Source organism: Gossypium hirsutum, chromosome D06, assembly GCF_007990345.1.
Source record: "Gossypium hirsutum isolate 1008001.06 chromosome D06, Gossypium_hirsutum_v2.1, whole genome shotgun sequence".
NCBI classification, from domain to species: domain Eukaryota; kingdom Viridiplantae; phylum Streptophyta; class Magnoliopsida; order Malvales; family Malvaceae; genus Gossypium; species Gossypium hirsutum.
Window position 1 is genome coordinate 19,272,284 of NC_053442.1, and position 18,870 is coordinate 19,291,153.

Below are 18,870 nucleotides of genomic sequence, written 5' to 3' on the forward strand. Positions count from 1 at the left end.
TTAAACCATTGAGATGAAATTTATGAATGGGACCATAAAGTTTGAGTTTAAGTTGGAATTTATAAGGGTGGTGCCACCTATGCACCACCTTCTACTCATTTGAATGTATCATTTTGGAAAATAATTCTTGCAATATGTCATTTAAGTATTTTCTTAAAATATTATTTGATTAAAAAATCTACTTTTGGTCCAATGGTATACCTTTTGCAGCTTTCTTGGCATTTCTCTGACAAAGCAAACTTGTAATAGGCTACACAAGATTTTGCTAAAAGCAGGATATAAAAATAGAAAAAATCAAGTAAAATACACGATTAATTTTTTCAAAAATATTAAATTGGTTTTTAAATTTTAAAATGTTTTAATTTTATTTTAAAAGTATCAATATCATATCAAAGGTCCACCTAAAACTTGGTAGGGTTTGGGTAAAAATATTAAGTTTGAAAATTAGACTTAGCTAAAAAAATAGGCCCGTTTAAAATATAGGTTGAGCTCGAACTTGAACATTCAAGGTCTAAGCCCGGCCCATTTTTTAAGTTTGTAATGTTTTATATTATATAATTTATAACACATAAAAATTAAATCTATAGTAATAAATATTACTTCTATAGTGTATACATTAAAAAATTCTAAGATCAATATGTATAAAACTATAATAAATAGAATTATTAAATACTAAATTAAAATAAACAAATATATTTTAATTTTTTAAAATATAATATGGGCAAGTCTAAAATAAGTTTAGGTTAGCCATTTACAAATATGGATGAGTTTGAGTAAAATTTTAGACTCATATTTTGAGCCAGTTCGAACTTGAGTAAACATAAAATGCGTTAATATCATGCTCAAGTTTAGTCTAAACCCAACCCAACCTAGCCCATGAATGTCTCTAGTATCATATCAATAAGGTTCTATCATTAGCCTAATCGTTAGTTTGGACACTAAATGCTAGCTTGGAATGAACGTGAACCACATTTAAAACACATTACCAAATTTTAAATACTTGTGTACCTAATGCATGGACAACTTAAATTAAACGTGTTAAATGAATAAGCCCTATTAAATTTTAGTGATATTATATTTTTTAACACGTTAGGTCCAACTGTTCATGTAGTAAATATACACATATTTAAAATCTGATCTCCATATTTTAGATATGCTCCACGTCATATTTGAATTGGCATTTAATAGAAAATTTGATTGCTTGGCTGATGGAATAACCTAATTAATTTGATATTGATACTTTAATGACCAATTTAGAATTTGAAATACAATTTGAGGATGTTTGGTGAATTAAACTTAAAATAAATGGGAAGAGGTAAGGAAAATGATGTGGTTGATCAATTTGGCACAAAGGGTATGTGGGGGACTAAAAAAGGGGGCAGGCAGCAGCATCAGCCAAGGAAGCAATATTGTCTCGAAGTCTGCACCAAGCATTTGATGGCTTTTGGGCAATACTTTGAGCAAAACATATATACCAACTCTCCCATGCAAAATCTTCAACCCCATCTCTTCATATCTCCAATGAAATGTCCTCTCCCTCTCACATATATTCCTTCCTAAATCTTCCAAAAACTGCATTTATTTGTAGATATATAACTCTCATCTACTATTGTATTAAAAAAAAAAAAACTCTCCCCTACTGCACTATAATATATATATAAATATGTGCATAATAATAATAAAAAGAAACAAATATGGTGGTGATCTTTGTTTATGAATTGTACGTATCCTTTCTCTTTTCACTTGCAGAGCTCGATATCCCATACACATGCATTTATAGCACTTTGTTTTTTATTTTTATTTCTTGTCTTTTCATACGGAATTGGATTTAGGAAAAAGAAAAGCAAATAATATTAATTAAGACTTATGGAGGTGGGTTTTTTTTAATATAATTAAAGTATTTTGATGAAGATTTTTCAGAATTTGTAACTATTATTTTTAACGACCTTTTCTTTCAAAATTTCCTAACTTATAAATTACACATGATGCTATTTTGAGAATTTGACCTGACTTAAAATATACCAAACTTTCTCAGTTCACTACTTTGAGACTTGATGGAGATACTGAATATCTAGTGAAGAAAAGTTTGGAAGACATTTATGAGTTTTTGAGCAATAACATTGAAGACCCCTTTTCATTATACAGTACTAGATATATATATATATAGTAGGGGAAAACAAGCTTTTTTTAAAATTATAATAATGCTATAAAATAATTTAATTTTATACATGTGTCTGATTGTTTACTATCATGTCAATTGAATGAGAATTAACGATGAAACTACGATTTACATATTAACGTATATCACAAATTGAATAAGGACTAATTATAGGATTTTACCATTTTCGAAATGTTTTTGAAGGGGCAAAAAGACTGCAGATAGTGTATATGTTTTGTCATAAGACTGGCCATTAGGGTTTGAGTAGTTGCATTCCAACCGCCCCCTCCCACCCTTTTAAGCTTGTCATAGTTTTTGTCTTGTTTTGTTTGGGTGAGATGAAGTCACGTGAATGCCTGTGTGGCCTCTTCTTGCCTTTTAATTCCTTCACAATTCCATTATAAAGACCCCTTCAACTCCATTAATTAGGACCTTTGCCCCTATCCCATTTCCGTAGCCTAATTCTCTGATTTTTTTTTAATATCTTCTCTCTCTCTCTCTCTCTCTCTCTCTCTCTCTCTCTTTTATCTCTTGGCAATGACACCAGCATTTCTTAACCCACCACCATCTCCTAATTTCCCCTTTGTGGAGCTAAAAGAAGAACCCCATCATCTTCAGCTTTTTCTCTCTGTAAGAACCTTAATTCTCTTCAATATTCATTGATGTCGTTTTCCTTGTGATCCAAACATAGTGAAATCATATACATACATGTATCTTATGTGGATGTAAAACCTTTTTAATTTTTTATCTTTTATCTCTTTGATGGTTCTATTTATTTTAGGTGGATAAGTATGAAGGTGGATCATCAGCAAGCGACCAACAAGCCAGTTCATCATCTTCATCTTCATCACTTCAATCAACGGTGGAAGATCAGAAGGCAACCAATGGCCAAAATTCATCCTTTGGAAGAAACGAGGAAAGGAATTACGAAAGCAGTGCAGGGGATAATAAAAATGGGATAACAGTGAAATGGATGTCATCCAAAATAAGGCTAATGAAGAAGATGATGAACTCCAACTCCAACTGCAGTAGCAGTAGGAGATCAACAGATCACAAGTTTCAATATCCGGTGACTGGTAATGGTGAAGCCAACGCCATTAGAGTCTGCTCCGACTGTAACACCACCACGACACCGCTTTGGAGAAGTGGCCCTCGAGGTCCCAAAGTAAGTTCACCATTTAGTCTATATGCTCAAAATCTATACTATACTAAATTTGAGGATTTAGCTCATAATTTTGTTTTGGGAAGGGCACAGGTGGGGATCAAATTCAAAATTGGTATCAATCGAGCTGTGGCTTAGCTAGGGGTAAAAAGTGAAATATTTTTTAAAGTTAATTTTATTATTATATTAATTTATAATTTTAGGGATTAAAAAATAATTTTATTAGATTCGTCCCTAAGTTTGTTCCACTGATTTGTGAATTTTAATTCAGCATAATTCTAAGGTAATATTATGCATTAGTTTAAATCATTGACATTGTAAAAAAAATTAAGTTGATTTATTTTTAAAAAGAAAAATTCAAAATTTCCTATGGTATTTAAATTGCGAAATTATAATTATCAAAGTTTTTTTTGTCTTATTTATCATATAAAAAATTATTTAACTCAATCACATGATTTTTTTCCTTTTTAACATTAGTAGTTAACAGAACTTGTAATGATGTTAGTGATTTGGAATAAAACACAACATTAATAATACTTTTTTTTAAAGTAATATTAATAGTATTAAAAAATTAACTTATGTGAAATTAAAATATAAACATTAAATATTGCAATTGGGTATAATAAAGGGATAAAAATTATAATTTGACCAATTAATTATATACAAATAAATTAACTTTGATGATTAAGATGTGAAAAACTTTGTGCAGTCTCTTTGCAATGCTTGTGGGATTCGGCAAAGGAAGGCAAGACGAGCCATGGAAGCGGCCACGGCAGCGGCGGAAAACGGTGCTGGAGTTGCAACCGATGCAGCAATAGTAATGAAATTTAAGGTAAACAACAAGGAAAAGAAATCACGTATTGGGCAATTCAAGAAACAACAATTCAAGGCACAATCGGATTATAATTCTCCTTATAGTCAACAAAGCCAAAAGAAGCTTTGCTTCAAGGAATTGGCTTTGAGTTTAAGCAAGAATTCAGCTTTGCAGAGTGTGTTTCCTCGGGACGTTGAAGATGCTGCAATCCTTTTAATGGAGCTCTCTTGTGGCCTTATTCATAGTTGAATTTCTTTAATTAATAAATTTTGTTGCTTTTATTATGGAAGATTGGTGAGGTTATTTTTGGGTGTGTGTGACCCAAGGGATAGAGATTAAAGAGTGGTTAATTCTATATATGTAGTCAAACCATAAAATTTTCAGATTATATGAAATAATGAAAAATATAGCAAATGCCTTGTATTGTTAGCATTAATCAATGAATCCAAGTTTTAGAGATAATTCGCGTACGTGTATTATTTGTGATTTCGTATTATAATCGTTATATCTCTTCTTAATTGTACACGTGTTAGTAAGATAGATGACATTGATCTTACTTTTAACTTCACTTGAGAAAGCGTCTCGCTCAGCCATCCATCCTAATCATAGGAGTATCAACCTTTCGTGTTTATGACCACTTGCTTGATGGGCACTTCCGCCCTTCTAAGATGAGATAGAACACCTCTTATTAATTGTGACCACTTCTAAGTGTGAAAACACCCTTAAGGCAAAGGGAATTCATCTAGGCATAACAATCTCTATAGACCAAAAGCATAACAAAATGGGCCTTCATAGTGCACGTCTTTCACGAATTGCACAATGACAATCTTCTTCATAACAACCAGTCACGTCACACTAGTGGACAAAATGACCTCTCCTATAAATATCCTCCCAACATTGAAGAAGGGGTTGATCTTTCGAGCAATTACCCTCTCTTCTAGCAATTAGCCCATCCTTTTGTTTTTTTCGGCTCTCCGCCTCTTTAGATGAACCAGCTTCCTTAGCACCACCACCTACTCCTCTCAACTCTCCTTTCTTGTTGTACATTAATAATTCATATTTATAAATTTTAACGTTATTTTGTCTATTTAAATAACCTGTGTTTCCTATAATGTTTTTTTTGTTGTATTTTAATTGTTGATTTTATTTTCTGTTCCAAATTATCAAATTCAAACTCCACCCTCTGTAAAGATATAACCCGGAGTTGATACTTACAATTATGATCGATATACATACATACATATGTGTATATACATGCATGGGATATGAATATTAAGTTTGGATAAGGTGGAAATTTATAAAATGATAGGTGGAAAGGGTGGTCACAAAAGCTCTTCCCATGCCGTATTGTCATTTTATTTTCGTATGTATATGACCATGTGATCATCATTTGATCAATCAAATAAAGACTAAAGAAACATGGTGAACCTATTTGATAGGTTGTTTTATTATAGGCATAAGATGTAATAGTTTCTTTATTATTTAATGGATGGGTTTAGTTTTTATATTATTAAAAAGAATCAAATTTTTTACTTTTAACAAAGGTTTTTTTAAAAGTAATTTAATAAAATTAACATTTATTTCTTAACAAAGTTAATATCTTTAAGGTTTTTATGGTTCTCAAAAACAAAAGCTTTTGCTTAGAGTTGAGCTACAAATACAAAATAATAATTTTCATGTCATTTTAAAAAAAATAACTATTAACTCTACTAAAATTTAATTTTTTTTAAAGAAAGTCTTATTTGATTCATTTGAATAGTATAAGAATTAAATTAATCCATTTAATAAAGAAGAACATAATTTGATCATGTTTCTATAATAGATAAACTTCATGGGTAATTTTTCCATAATTCTTATATTAAATAAAATTTTTAAAAAAGCTAATGGAGGGAAGCCTACATAAATCCATTTGATTATAAAATCAATGCTAAGCTTATCTTTATTTTATTTTTTTGTACTTTTTATGTTTGTTTTATGGTTCATGTTCGTGGTTCGTGGTTGTTCCTCCTAACAATGTCATCTCCAAAGTTTAAACCTGTGTCTATTTAAATTTGGATTGACAACAAAAAAAAAATCCTAGTGTTTTGCCAAAGCTTTAATGAATTTGCCCCTAAATTTAAAGTTGTAAAGTTGTGTAACTCTGGCATAATGCTTGTATTTGTAATAAACTTTGTTGAGGCAATTTTTTGAGCCGTGGCAAGGACTACTGCCCACTAGTGTTTAGCTTGGCCATGCCTTCTTAGAAACTGGCCATGTGTTAAGTTGGCAAATTTTGGCAACAAAAATCCTTGGACTTTGATTTTAGCTGATACTTTGGATGATATCTTGTCCATCTTTGATATCCAAACTTCCTAAGTTTGGTGGAGCAGATCAAATCGAGCAGAAACTTGGAAGTATATCATGGAGATTCAAGACTTATCCTGAGTTGATTGAAGATTTTCTTTATGCGTATTATCTTGCTAGTCTCAAGGGAATATTGATTGTAATTGATATAATATGTAAGCAAGTCTTGATTCTTTATAAATTGAGGAAATTTGTATAAGTGATCTACTAAATTAAAAGAACTTAAATTTACTTGAATTGGGATCTAGTTTGGAAATTTACATTCCATCCTAAAATAACAATGTCACATTAAGATTTTAATCAAATTGACGATTTAGAAATTATACTTTAATTTGACATAATTTGATTCTCTTATTAAATGTTATGCCTTAGTTCAAATCACTAATATTACTACAAAAATTGCATTAACTGGCTTAGAACTAAAAAAAGTTCAAATCATGAGGTTGAGTTGGATTTTTTTTTAAATGACAAATCATCGAAAAAAATTTATATTGAAAACCATAATTTCACCTTTTAAATGACATAGGAAATTTCGGGTTCTTAGAAAAAGTTTCACATTAGTCAACTAATGAAACTTCTTAAAAGTGTTAGGGATTAAGACTAAGTAATAACATTAATAATAGTACGAAGAGAAAATTATACCTAAAAAAATATAGAGATTAAATATCCAAATTTGATTTAATAAAGAAACAAATAGCAACAAATTGAAAATTTGAAGGTGAATCAAAAGTAAGACCTCAAAAAGTGTATGTATTTATTTCTTTTCACGAATCTAATTTACTCAATAAAAAACAGATTATGACACACTCATTATGTAAGTTAAAATTTTTTATGTAAAAATATATCTATTTAAAAATCTATTGAGCTTCAGGACCTCAAAAATATGGCAATCCTTTTAATAACTATTTTCTAACCTAATTCATAGTTAAAGTTCTTTACTTCTTTTTCTAAATAAATTTTGTTGTTTTTTTGTTATACATACTCATCTAGAGATACTCCCGTCACCATACTCTGTGAACGGTCTACCCCATTAGGGAAGCTACCTCGCTTTACACATCTTTGCCTAGAATCTAGGGTATGCCACTCAACTATTTTGACAACTTGTCATCCACATACCCTACGACCTAATCACATTAGATCACATTGTCAACCTAATAAGGAATCACTAAGTGGCATGCCTGCTTATTAAAGGGGGATACATGGCATAGAGAAGTCAACCTTATATATACTTCTCTTGACTTTCTAAAGGATGATTCTCTCCTTCCTCCTCCTTCAACAGCTCTCCTTCTCTCCTAAGAACTTCCAAAACATACTATAGTGCCTTAGTTGCCTCCTCCTCTCTTTATGGCTTTCCACACTATTGGGGATTAACCCGTATATGCAACGAGAAAATAAAATTAAAAGTAGAGAAAATCAAACACATAAATATTTATGTGGATCCAAAGAAGAGGACAAAAAACTACAGGCAAAGGAGACTTCACTAAATTAGCAAAAATCAAAAGAGTACAAGATGGAGATAACCTCAACAAAAAAACCCTAAATCCCAAAAGAACAATGCACTCTGGCTAAAACCCGAAATTCCCTAAAACTCACAAAACACTCTCAATCTCAAATATGATGAAAATGATTAATCTAGGTTACAACAGCCCATTTTATAGGCTAAATCGTACACGACTAAAATAAACCTAGACTAATCAGAGTTTAACTAGGAAATAATAGTAGAGTTTAACTAGGAGAAGAAAACCTAGTTGAATTGTGAAACACGTCGTGACATCGCAATGTTGTATATCCTTCATTGAGATGTCATTCTTCGTGTCATCGGGACGTTGACTGTCACATCGTCGGGACGTCAGCTCTTTCTCGTCGCAACATCGATTCTTAAATACAATGCACACTCTACAAATCTTCACCTTAACTCTTATTTTGTCATACCTCCTTTTTTGAGGCCATCACAGGTTTTTCTAAACCTTTGCAAGATACTTACCAAGTCCAAACCGGTATTTGAACTTGAAAACTGAAAGACTCTTAATTGCAGATCCACTACCTAACCTAAAAGATTCAAATTTCTTAGACTGACGCCGAGTCAACTCTGACTTTATAATTGTTGAGATGAGGTTTTTCTCTTAATCAAGCACATTCCTGACACCTGACAGAGTCCTTATAATTCCATCATGCATCCTAACATGAACAGTACCAATACCCGTTATCTTATAGAGTAATCCATTCCTCATACGCACAACTCCACATTCAATTGAACTATATATGAAGAACCAATCCTTATTGGGACACATGTAGAAAGAACACCTCGAATTTAGGATCCACTTGGACGTAGACTTAGAACTTTCAGTCGTGGACACCAACAAGCAATCATCACCCTTGTCTTCATCCATATTAGCATCAGCTACTTCATCCTCATTGCTCTCAGTAGCCCTTTTGTTTTTATTTTGCAGTTCGTAACAATCTGCCTTAATGTAACAATTCTTCTTGCATTAGCCAAACTCATTGTCGAGTTTGTCTTTGCTCAAAAAGTTTCCCTTCACTTCCTTGAACAAGAGTTTATCTCTTCCATAAGTCAAGGTTTCCCTAAAAGACTTATATAAAGGGGGCAAAGAGCATAATAGTAGCATAGTTTGATCTTCATCATCAATCTGAACCTCAATGTTCTTCAAATCATTCAAGAGAGAAAAAAAACTCACTGATATGAACCCTAATGAAGTCATCTTTCCCCATGCGGAATGTATACAGGCGCTGCTTCAACACTAAACGATTAGCCAGAGATGTTGTCATATATAGGGTTTCTAACTTTATCCATAAGGTTGCTACTGTTTCTTTGAAAGTACCTCTTGCAATACATCATTCATAAGGCATAATTGAATTGCAGACAAAGCCTTTTCATCAAGCTCATCCCATTCTGACTGATCTAGATTTTTAGGCTTTTTCTCAATAACGCCTTTTTTCAGGTCGTTCTAAACTTGAATTATCGTCATCCGAACTTGCCATAAACTGAAATGTATGTAGTCGTTGAACCTCTCGATATCGAACCTCATTTCTATCCCTGGACGTGTTGATCTACGAAAGTTGAACTTGGCTTTGATACTAGTTTGTTGGGGATCGAACCGTATATGCAACGAGAAAATAAAAGTAGAAATAGAGAAGATCAAACACATAAATATTTACGTGGAAAAATTTCTCCAAAGAAGAGGACAAAAAATAACGAGCAAAGGAGATTTCACTAAATGAGCAAAATTTGAAAGAGTACGAGACGGAGATAATCTCAACAAACAACCCTAAATCCCGAAAGAACAAAACACTCTAGCTAAAACCCGAAATTCCCTAAAACTCACAAAACTCTCTCAATCTCAAATATGATGAAGATGATTAATCTAGGTTGCAACAGTCCCTTTATGGGCTAAAAAAAATAGAGAAATGACTAAAATAATCCTAGACTAATCAAAATTTACTTGGGAAACAATAGAAAAGTTTAACTAGGAGAATAAAACCTAGTTGAATTGGTAAACACATCGCCATGTTGCAACATTGTATGTCCCTCGTCGGGACATCAGTCTTGGCTTCGTCGAGACGTCGTTTTCTTTTTGTCGTTGGGTGCCATTTTCTTCTTGTCGGGATGTTATTGCGTCGTCGGGACGTCAGTTCTTTCTTGTCGCAACATTGATTCATAAATACGAGGTACACTCCACATATCCCTAGAGTCAATTTCCATTTTCTTTTCATCTACATTTTAACGATCACCACTTTTTATTACGAAGTATCTTTATTTTTTTTTTTTAAAGAGAGAAGGACAGTGATTAAAGAGTGATTAATTCTAGACATATGCAACCAATGCATTGTATTTTTAGCATTAACCAATGAATCTAAGTTTTAAATAATATATATTTATATATAAGAGTTAATAATTCGTGTTTTTTGTGTATTATTTATCTTATTAAATTATTTTGTCTATTTGAATAGCTTTAGTTTCTTATAATGTTTTGTTATCATATCTTAATTATTCATCTCGTGTTTTGTTGAAAATTATCTGATCCAAACTCCATCCACTCTATATGTACCCCTACCACATGGTGGAGTTGAAACTTACAATTATGGCATACATATGTATACATACAATTATGCCATGCATGGGATATAAATATTAAGTTTGGATAAGGTGGAAAGTTATAAAATGATAGGTCACACAAGCTCTTACCATATATATTGCCTTTTTTATTTTCGTGCGTATGGCCATGTCATTGTCCTCATCGTTTGATCTATCAAATTATTATTTTAGTCACTTTATTATACTCAACTTTAGAAGATAGTTTCTATAATTTAATTTCATATAATTTCATCCTCTTATGCCTAAATCTAAATTACTAACACAATTAAAATTTCATTAATTGGCTTAGATTTGTTTTTTAAAATCCAAGTTACAAATTAGCGTATAATCATATTTTCAACTTTTAAATTATATAGAGAATTGCAGGTTTTTAGAAAAAAAATCACATTAGTCCTTTAATAATACCTTATACTGATTTTAGTTATTTGAATTAAGGAACATTAGTCCATTAATAATACCTTATATCTATTTATTTATTTGCATGAATCTGATTTATTCAATAAAAGGTTAAATTATAACACATTCATAAAGTAATAGTTTTTCGATGAGAATGGAATAAAGATGTAATAGCTATTATGTTGTTTGATTGATTGGATGGAATAAATTAATAATAGTATTAGGTTATTTTGTTAGATAATGAAATATGCAAAGAATAATTTAAAATAATAATTTTATCCTTAAATATATATTATTTTATCCATAATAAGATAGAAAGTATTTGATAATATATTAAAATAATATTTTTTTCAATTACAAAATAAATATTATATCAAAATAGAATATAATGATACTCCATACTGTTAATTGGAATATATATAGAGAGAGAAAGAGATTGTGGGTGGGGGGGGGTGGGGGTGGGGGGGGAAAGAAGGGATCCACTTATACCAATGTAAAGCTTAAGTAGCTTTACACTCTTCCTTAATTTTTGATACTATTAATATTTTAACAATTCAACCGTTGAATTTATTAATATATATACTTTTCATGCATGTAAATTTTTAAATCGATTCGATATCTTTGTCATATCGGTCTAAAATATTGTCTATATTAATATATATTTAACTGTAGAAAGCTTTTTACATGAAACGAATAGTTAGAAAATTTTAATTTATGTCAAATTTGGCTTGCATGATCTACATGAATAGATCATGAAATATAACAGTTGGATTGTTAAAATATTAATCATATAAAAAGTAATGGAAGGATGTAAAACCACTTAAATTACATAGTGGTTTAAGTATATCCGTCCCAATATATATTATTGAGAAAAAAAATTAAAATATTTTTATTTTGTCTTTTTTTTTTTGAAATTATATGAGCTCTCTTTTTTAATTTCAACTTTGTTCCTCTTTAAATCATTTCTCTACAAATCCTCTTCCCCTCTCTATAAAATTCATCTTCTATTAACTTCCTACCATACTTATTTCCATCGACCACCATTGTAATCTTCCCAACCTGGCCTAAACGATAGACTCGAATTCGAAAGATTACATTAGCCACCGAAGTGACCCAGTGAGCTATCGCGATTTTGAAAACAGTCATTTTAAAACATTTGTTTGATTTAGCAGAAAAATTAGTCAAATATCGACTTATCTATCTTCAAAACCTTAATTAAGATATAGCAGAGGAAAAGTGATAAGTGGTTGTTTTTAAATAAAAACTAAGGATTCATGCATAACTCAATAATAAATATATCTTGTTATCCTATAATTAAATTAAGTGTCATGCAATATAAAACTAAATCCTAAATCTCATGCCACAGTTTGAAATAAAATGATAATACAAACTTTGAATAATGAAATATCAAATAATAAATCTAAAAATATTTTAGAAAAATTAAGTCGAGACCTTCCAAATGTCATGTCCGTGTCCTAACCTGGTGGGCTACCTGTAAGAATGAAAATTAAAAGGGGAGTGAGCTATGACGCTCAGTGTGAGTTCCATCACAAGTAAATCAATGCCACATAGTAATCCAAGCGTATGTAATAATAGTTTACCATACATTAGCAATCATATAGTATAACAGAAATTAACAATTCATTCAATCATGCTTATGCGTGATGATGCAATACATAGCAATTTCAGTTTAACAATATAAATAGGCTTTACCCCACCGTTACACTTCACAGTAAGAGTTCCCCGAAACTCTTATATCCCGGACACTCTAGTTTATGGATAAGCCACCAGTGTTGTAGGTTAATACATTATTAGTAGTTGTGAATACACAATGGGTTTGCAGATAATAGCTGCCAATATAAGTTGTGAGTAAACCACGAGTGCTTGCAGGTTAATATGCTGTCAGTAGTTGTGAATACACAACAGGTTTGCAGATTAAAGCTGACAGTAATTTGTGGATAAACCACCAGTATTTGTAGTTAAAACGGTCAGTACTTCCTCCTTTCAAAGCTTCTCGCCCCATGTAGTGTAGTATGGCATACTATTAACAGTACAATACAGAAACAGTGGACATGCATAACATGTATTCAGTTTTAGTAGTAGCAGTGGACATGAATGTCATAATTTCAGTTTATCAATAACAGTAGGCATGTTGTTCATGCAATCAAAGATTCTGTAATACGAGTAATAATGACAGTACATCAAAAATCCGATAACAGTAAACAAGTTTCAATCACATATCATACATAAACAGAAATAATCTAATCAACCCAATCATGGAATTCACATTATTCTAAATATCAAGGACCTAATTGTAAGAGGTAAAACCATAAAAATAGTTTACGGATCATGCAAGGACTAAATTGAACAATTTATAAAAAATCTGGGTAAAATTGTGAAATCTAATAATCAAGGAACACACGGCCGTGAGACCCGACCGTGTGGCGAGAGTACACGGCTGTGTGACACAACCATGTGGCAGGCTGTGTGGAAAGGTTCAGGCCGTGTGCGATTCGAACTCCTAGGGTTTCAGGGTGGACATGGTCATGTGAGGGGGTCGTGTGATCCACACAAATGGCCTACATGCCCGCGTGTTAGCTGTGTTCCATGTAGGTCGTGTGGCCCTATTTCGAGGCACGATTTGCCCCGATTCGCTTGTAAAAGAACACACACCTGTCACTGGGGTCTCAAACGATGATCCTCACATCCAAGTCTGATCTGGGATACCTACAATGAGTCTTTCAATAAAAAATTACGCAAGAATTAATAACGGATTTCAAGAAAAATCAAGATTTCAGAAGATTTCTTAAAAATTTGAAATTGAATTTGAAGATTAGTGAGAAATGTTATTGTTTCAGAATTTATGGTTTTCTACTAATTGAAACTAGAGTACTTACTGAAATTTTGATAAGAATTCAGAGGTTAGCTACGATAATTTCGACAATCGGTGGAAAATTATTTACGCTCAGGATTGATTTAGCTTCGAGAAAATAAGAAAATAATCTCAACAATGGAGAGCAAAAATTGTGTAAAGAAGAAGATGATGAAAAGAAATATGAAATAAATAAGGGAATGGAGCAAATAAATTTTGTTTTAATTTGGAAAGATAATTATTGTTCTTTTGTGATTAGGAGAAGAGATTTAATACCTAGTGTTTCTTGAATTTGAGAGGTTGTTTGGGTAATTAACCATTCTACCGAAAATAAAAGAAATGGTGGGGAGAATGGTGTGTTTTGAGGGAAAAAATGCTTAACCATTTGTGCTATTACCCACTCTTATTATATTTGTACTAAACTAATATATATTCTAGTTTGATTTTGTTTCTTGGTTGCTAAAAAAGAAAAGAAAATGAGAAGAGTGTGGCTTAAACCTTCGATTTCTAGAGAGTATACTAAGTTCTTAACTATTTAAACTATCACTCATTTCTTGATTAATTATTACTTCTAAATCTATATCTTTCGAGGTATTACAACCGTGGTTTCCATTAGCGACCACAATGTCTTTACCCAATATATACTTCGATTTTTTTCGTATATATTCTTCACTCCCCTTCCTCTTTCTCCTTCCAAGATTTCTAACACCTAAACGTTGACATCTTTTTCTAGTAAAATTTTAATTACCGCAGACAAAATTTTCCTTTAATTTTCTTTTATAGAAACACGTCTTGTTTTCTCACTTTGAACTATAAGTTTCAAAAAACCCAACCTAAATTGAATTTTATAACATATGGCTAAGATTGTTCGATGCTGTCTAGAGGAGGTTTCCCTAGGTTAGCAACAGATCTCCCTGTTGAATCATCTTCTATTGATTTCTTTGACATTTTCCCTTGCTTGCCTTGAACCGTAAAAGAGTTATTATTATTATTTATGGAAGAATTACTTCTATTTTGATTTTCTCTAATTTTCTTAAGTTAGAATACTGGAATTTTAGGTCCATATATTGTTATGGTTGAGTTTGATGGTTGTTTATTTCATGCATATTTGAGGAATTTTTTTGAAGTCCTTATTCTTTATGGCGTTGATTAGTCAATTCTGATGGGAGAGCGTGGAATGGTTATTCAGGCCATATTTGTCATTGCTTGCAATAGGTTATTCCAATGAATAAAAATGTGATGAACTAAACACTTGGATCACTCTTGCTTTATGAATGATGCCTGAATAAGTTGATTTTTCATGCCAACCAAACAGGTTGTAAGATAAAACAAAACCAATCAGGTATTATTTGTGTTTTCTATTTTCTTTTTAATTTATAAAATTAACAATATAAACATAATTTATTTTTAATTATGTTTCTATTAAATCTTAAACATAAATTTATGTTCCTAACAAATTATCAAGGGAAAATATTTTGTACAATGTTGAAGTTTTTAGACTCCACAAGCAGAGTTAGGAGGTTAATAAGTGCCCTATAGTGTATAGCAAAATATTAAAAATGAAAATTTAAAAAAAGAAACACATGTAAATTTTTTTTAGTTACTTAAAATGCACCAAATACTCACTCATAAAATAATTATAATATTTTCATTATTAATGTATTAATTATTATCACTTAATTAAACTATGGATCCATATTAAATTACACTTATTATTTTAGATCATTTATCACTTAATTAGATTAAATTAATATGGATCATTTATCACATATTAAATTAATTTTTACTATAAATGTTGTGTTAAATATTTCAGTAGTATTGAATAAAATTGTATTTATAACATAATTTTCCTAATTAATTACCGGTAGTTATGTTAATATAATAAATTCACCATTATAACCCAGTAACCTAGTTGCATTACGTTTAATCAATGTTTATCTTAAGAGGAATGGGAAGACAAGAATCCATCATATTCCTAGATCTTAGAATATGGCTACTGATCGAATGGTGAAATGTAATTATGATAATCAGTTTAGGTTGAAGATTTTTGAGGATCCCCCAATTTCGGTTCAAGAGATTTTACAATCAGATGGTGATTTCTTAAGTAGAGTTATGTGATTTCATTGTTTTCGCTTAATGATGTTTGTTTCTACTAAAAAAAATTCACCATTATAACATACTTTAATTTACTTATTCAAAAACATCCCTTTAATTACTCCATTAAAATTGCCTTTTACGTTATATTCTAATTATAAATATATGGAAATTTTATAGAGGTAATTTTCCTACCTTAGTATTTCAAACATTGAGTAATGTCAATTACAAATGTCTTTTACAGAAATTTTTTTATAGTACTACATTATTGAATTGAAATTAAAATATTAAGGACCTAAAAGATAAAATTATACAACTTGCAAAGGATGAAATTATAAATAAAAAAATTAAAATGACCTAAGTGTGTAATTGACTTGTAATATTACATATTTATTTAATAAAAAAAGTAAAATGGTCTATCTTGTATTGAAAATAGATAAATATAATTTAACATAAACATTTAGTTAGGTAATTATAAATAATACGAAATTATTATCATATATTACATGTCAATCTTGATAATAACATATAATTATCATAAATTGCATTGCTATTGAAAATATTGCATGAGGAATTTTTTTATTTTAATTAAATACAATAGGAAATTTTATTAAGTAATATTTATTCGTATGCATTTATTTTTATTAATTTTAAAAGAGATCAACTTAGTCACATACCTTTTCTTTTAAAAAAATAATCATACATGAAGGTGTAGGTGTGGGGGTTCTAATTCCGTTTTGGTAAGGAGAATACTTACGTTATTGAAGCTTCTAAGTCACTGGAGTCTTCAGCATATTTCTTGAGAAGACAATAAATTCGTAGACAAAATCGTCAAGGTAGTACGAGACATGGAACTTGATTTACGATTGATAAAAGATCACATCTAGATGAATTTTTCTTAATGTTTGTTATTTTAGATGTATTTTCTTTTTCACCAAAAAAAAAAGAAAATGAAATAAATGTGAATATGATGGTATATTTCTCAATTATGATAATCTATATTTCTCAATTCCTTTCCTCTTCGCATTCACTCCATATGTGTTAGGTAAGATCTCTTCAACTCTCTTTTCCTAAGTAGATGAAATAAATCTGATTATGATGCTATTTTTCTGTTCATAAATATGATGTCAGTTATGAATATACAAACATTAAATATTATTAATATAAAATATCGCGAATATAATATTTGTCCAAATTAATTAGTGTTGATAAGGTACATTATTCTCTTCAAAGAAGACTCGAATTCAAACTTTGGAAACGACATTATTAGTTGAGATAAATTATAAATATAAGCCATAAAACAGACATGAAAACACCTAAAAAAATATTCGTCCAAAAAAATACATAAAGAAAATATAGGAAATATTATTTGAAGAAATAAATATATGAATTATTGCCCATCTTTTCAAACTTCCTTTATATACAATAAGTTGGGGTTTTCTCACATTTAACCAAAATATTCCTTATGGAAACAAAGTCCCCACAAAGATTGGAAATTCTTAAAATATTTTTCTGCCATGTTTGACCTGCAAAGCCCAACAACTCCCCTTTTTTCTATAAGATTACAAATTGTATATTTTATACATATGTGTATGCAGTATGTATATACATTAGTTTTTTTAACCGCCCAACATTATGTGTATTAATCTAATTTAATTATTTTTATTTACTAAAAATTTAATACAAAATTTGAAATATATTGAAAAATTAAACGATAAATAATAATTATATAAGTTAAGAATGCATAATATTATATATATTAAGTTATATATATTAATTTTTTAGCAATTTTTTAATTAATTTTTACTTTTAATATTAATTTAAATATTAACAATAAAACACTAACTATAAATAATAAATATTAAAGTAGGATATAACAAATTTAAATATTTAAATTCAATTTTAATTTTTTTTCAATATTTTAAAATAATTTAATTAATATTTTTTGAATATTCAAAAATAAAAATTAATATATTTAAAAATTCAATAATATTTTTTTAGTATCATTAATTAATTATTTTTATATTTAAATTTATTTAAGGTTTAAAAATTATGTGTTACATTTTTATTATAATTAAAAATACTTATTACATTTTTATAATTTAAAAATATGTATTACCAATTTTAGAAAAAAAATGTATATATATTTTTGAATGTTCCTTATTATCTAATCCCGTGTATTTTTTTTTATAATATCATAAATTTTATCAATGACTTGAATAAGGATTTTGTATAATTTTAACATCGGTTAATAATTTAAAATTTTGTTCATAATGTTTATTGCCATAAATAACAATAATTTTCATTTAAACTACGGGATTTACATTAGTTTAATACATAAAATGCCGATGTGTCAAGTAAATATGCTAACAACTTATTATTGTTTTAAATATGTTACTTAAGATTATTTCTAAAGACACATGTACGTAGAATGAGTCTTGGTTGTATTGATGAATTACATTTTATGATAATGTGATACTCTGAGTTCAATTATTGTGCTTTTGATATAAAACTGGTGCAATTCTATTTATTATGATTGTATGCACAATTTTTTGAAATTATTTAAAATAGGAAATTCTTTATAATATATTATTGTGATCATGATGTGACATGTATGTTACTTGAAGTTCTATAATATTTAGTTATAATATTGTAATATATGTAAATAAGTATGTGACTTAAACTATATATAACCACCATAAATTCGTATTTGCAATTCACTATAATATGATAACAATGACGAGTGTTACTTTGTTGTGCACGCTAAAAGTTTTGTTCTATTAAATATTATGTTTTATCGCATTGGTCCAAGTGTGAGAATGTAAGATTTTAGCTCTATTTTATGGAACCAATTTAAAGGGAATACGAATTTTTACTTTAATAGAAGTTATATCTTATCCCTTCATCCGGTTACTTG

The 18,870-nt window shown here is 29.7% G+C and overlaps 1 protein-coding gene and 1 long non-coding RNA gene across 2 annotated transcripts; one reads left to right on the forward strand and one right to left on the reverse strand.

Annotated features, from left to right (window-relative positions):
• Positions 1 to 2,570: 2,570 nt before the first annotated feature.
• LOC107962878 (putative GATA transcription factor 22) lies at positions 2,571 to 4,593 on the forward strand. The gene is made up of 3 exons (XM_016899433.2): positions 2,571 to 2,788; positions 2,940 to 3,323; positions 4,030 to 4,593. The coding sequence occupies exons 1-3, from the start codon at positions 2,696 to 2,698 to the stop codon at positions 4,381 to 4,383; spliced, it is 831 nt and encodes a 276-aa protein (XP_016754922.2). The 5' UTR covers positions 2,571 to 2,695; the 3' UTR covers positions 4,384 to 4,593.
• A 7,740-nt stretch (positions 4,594 to 12,333) lies between these two features.
• LOC121218501 (uncharacterized) lies at positions 12,334 to 14,225 on the reverse strand. Its single transcript, XR_005914774.1, has 3 exons — positions 13,885 to 14,225; positions 13,661 to 13,725; positions 12,334 to 12,479 (listed from the first exon to the last, which is right to left on the reverse strand). It is a non-coding gene; the product is annotated as an uncharacterized lncRNA (long non-coding RNA).
• Between the last annotated feature and the right edge of the window lie 4,645 nt (positions 14,226 to 18,870).

What these genes read in the sequence shown, in the direction of transcription:
- LOC107962878 (XM_016899433.2), top strand. Translation starts at nt 2,696, where the DNA reads ATGACACCAGCATTTCTTAACCCACCACCATCTCCTAATTTCCCCTTT. An exon ending in ATCTTCAGCTTTTTCTCTCT is followed by an intron (nt 2,789 to 2,939) that starts GTAAGAACCTTA and finishes TATTTATTTTAG; the next exon opens with GTGGATAAGTATGAAGGTGG. An exon ending in GTGGCCCTCGAGGTCCCAAA is followed by an intron (nt 3,324 to 4,029) that starts GTAAGTTCACCA and finishes AACTTTGTGCAG; the next exon opens with TCTCTTTGCAATGCTTGTGG.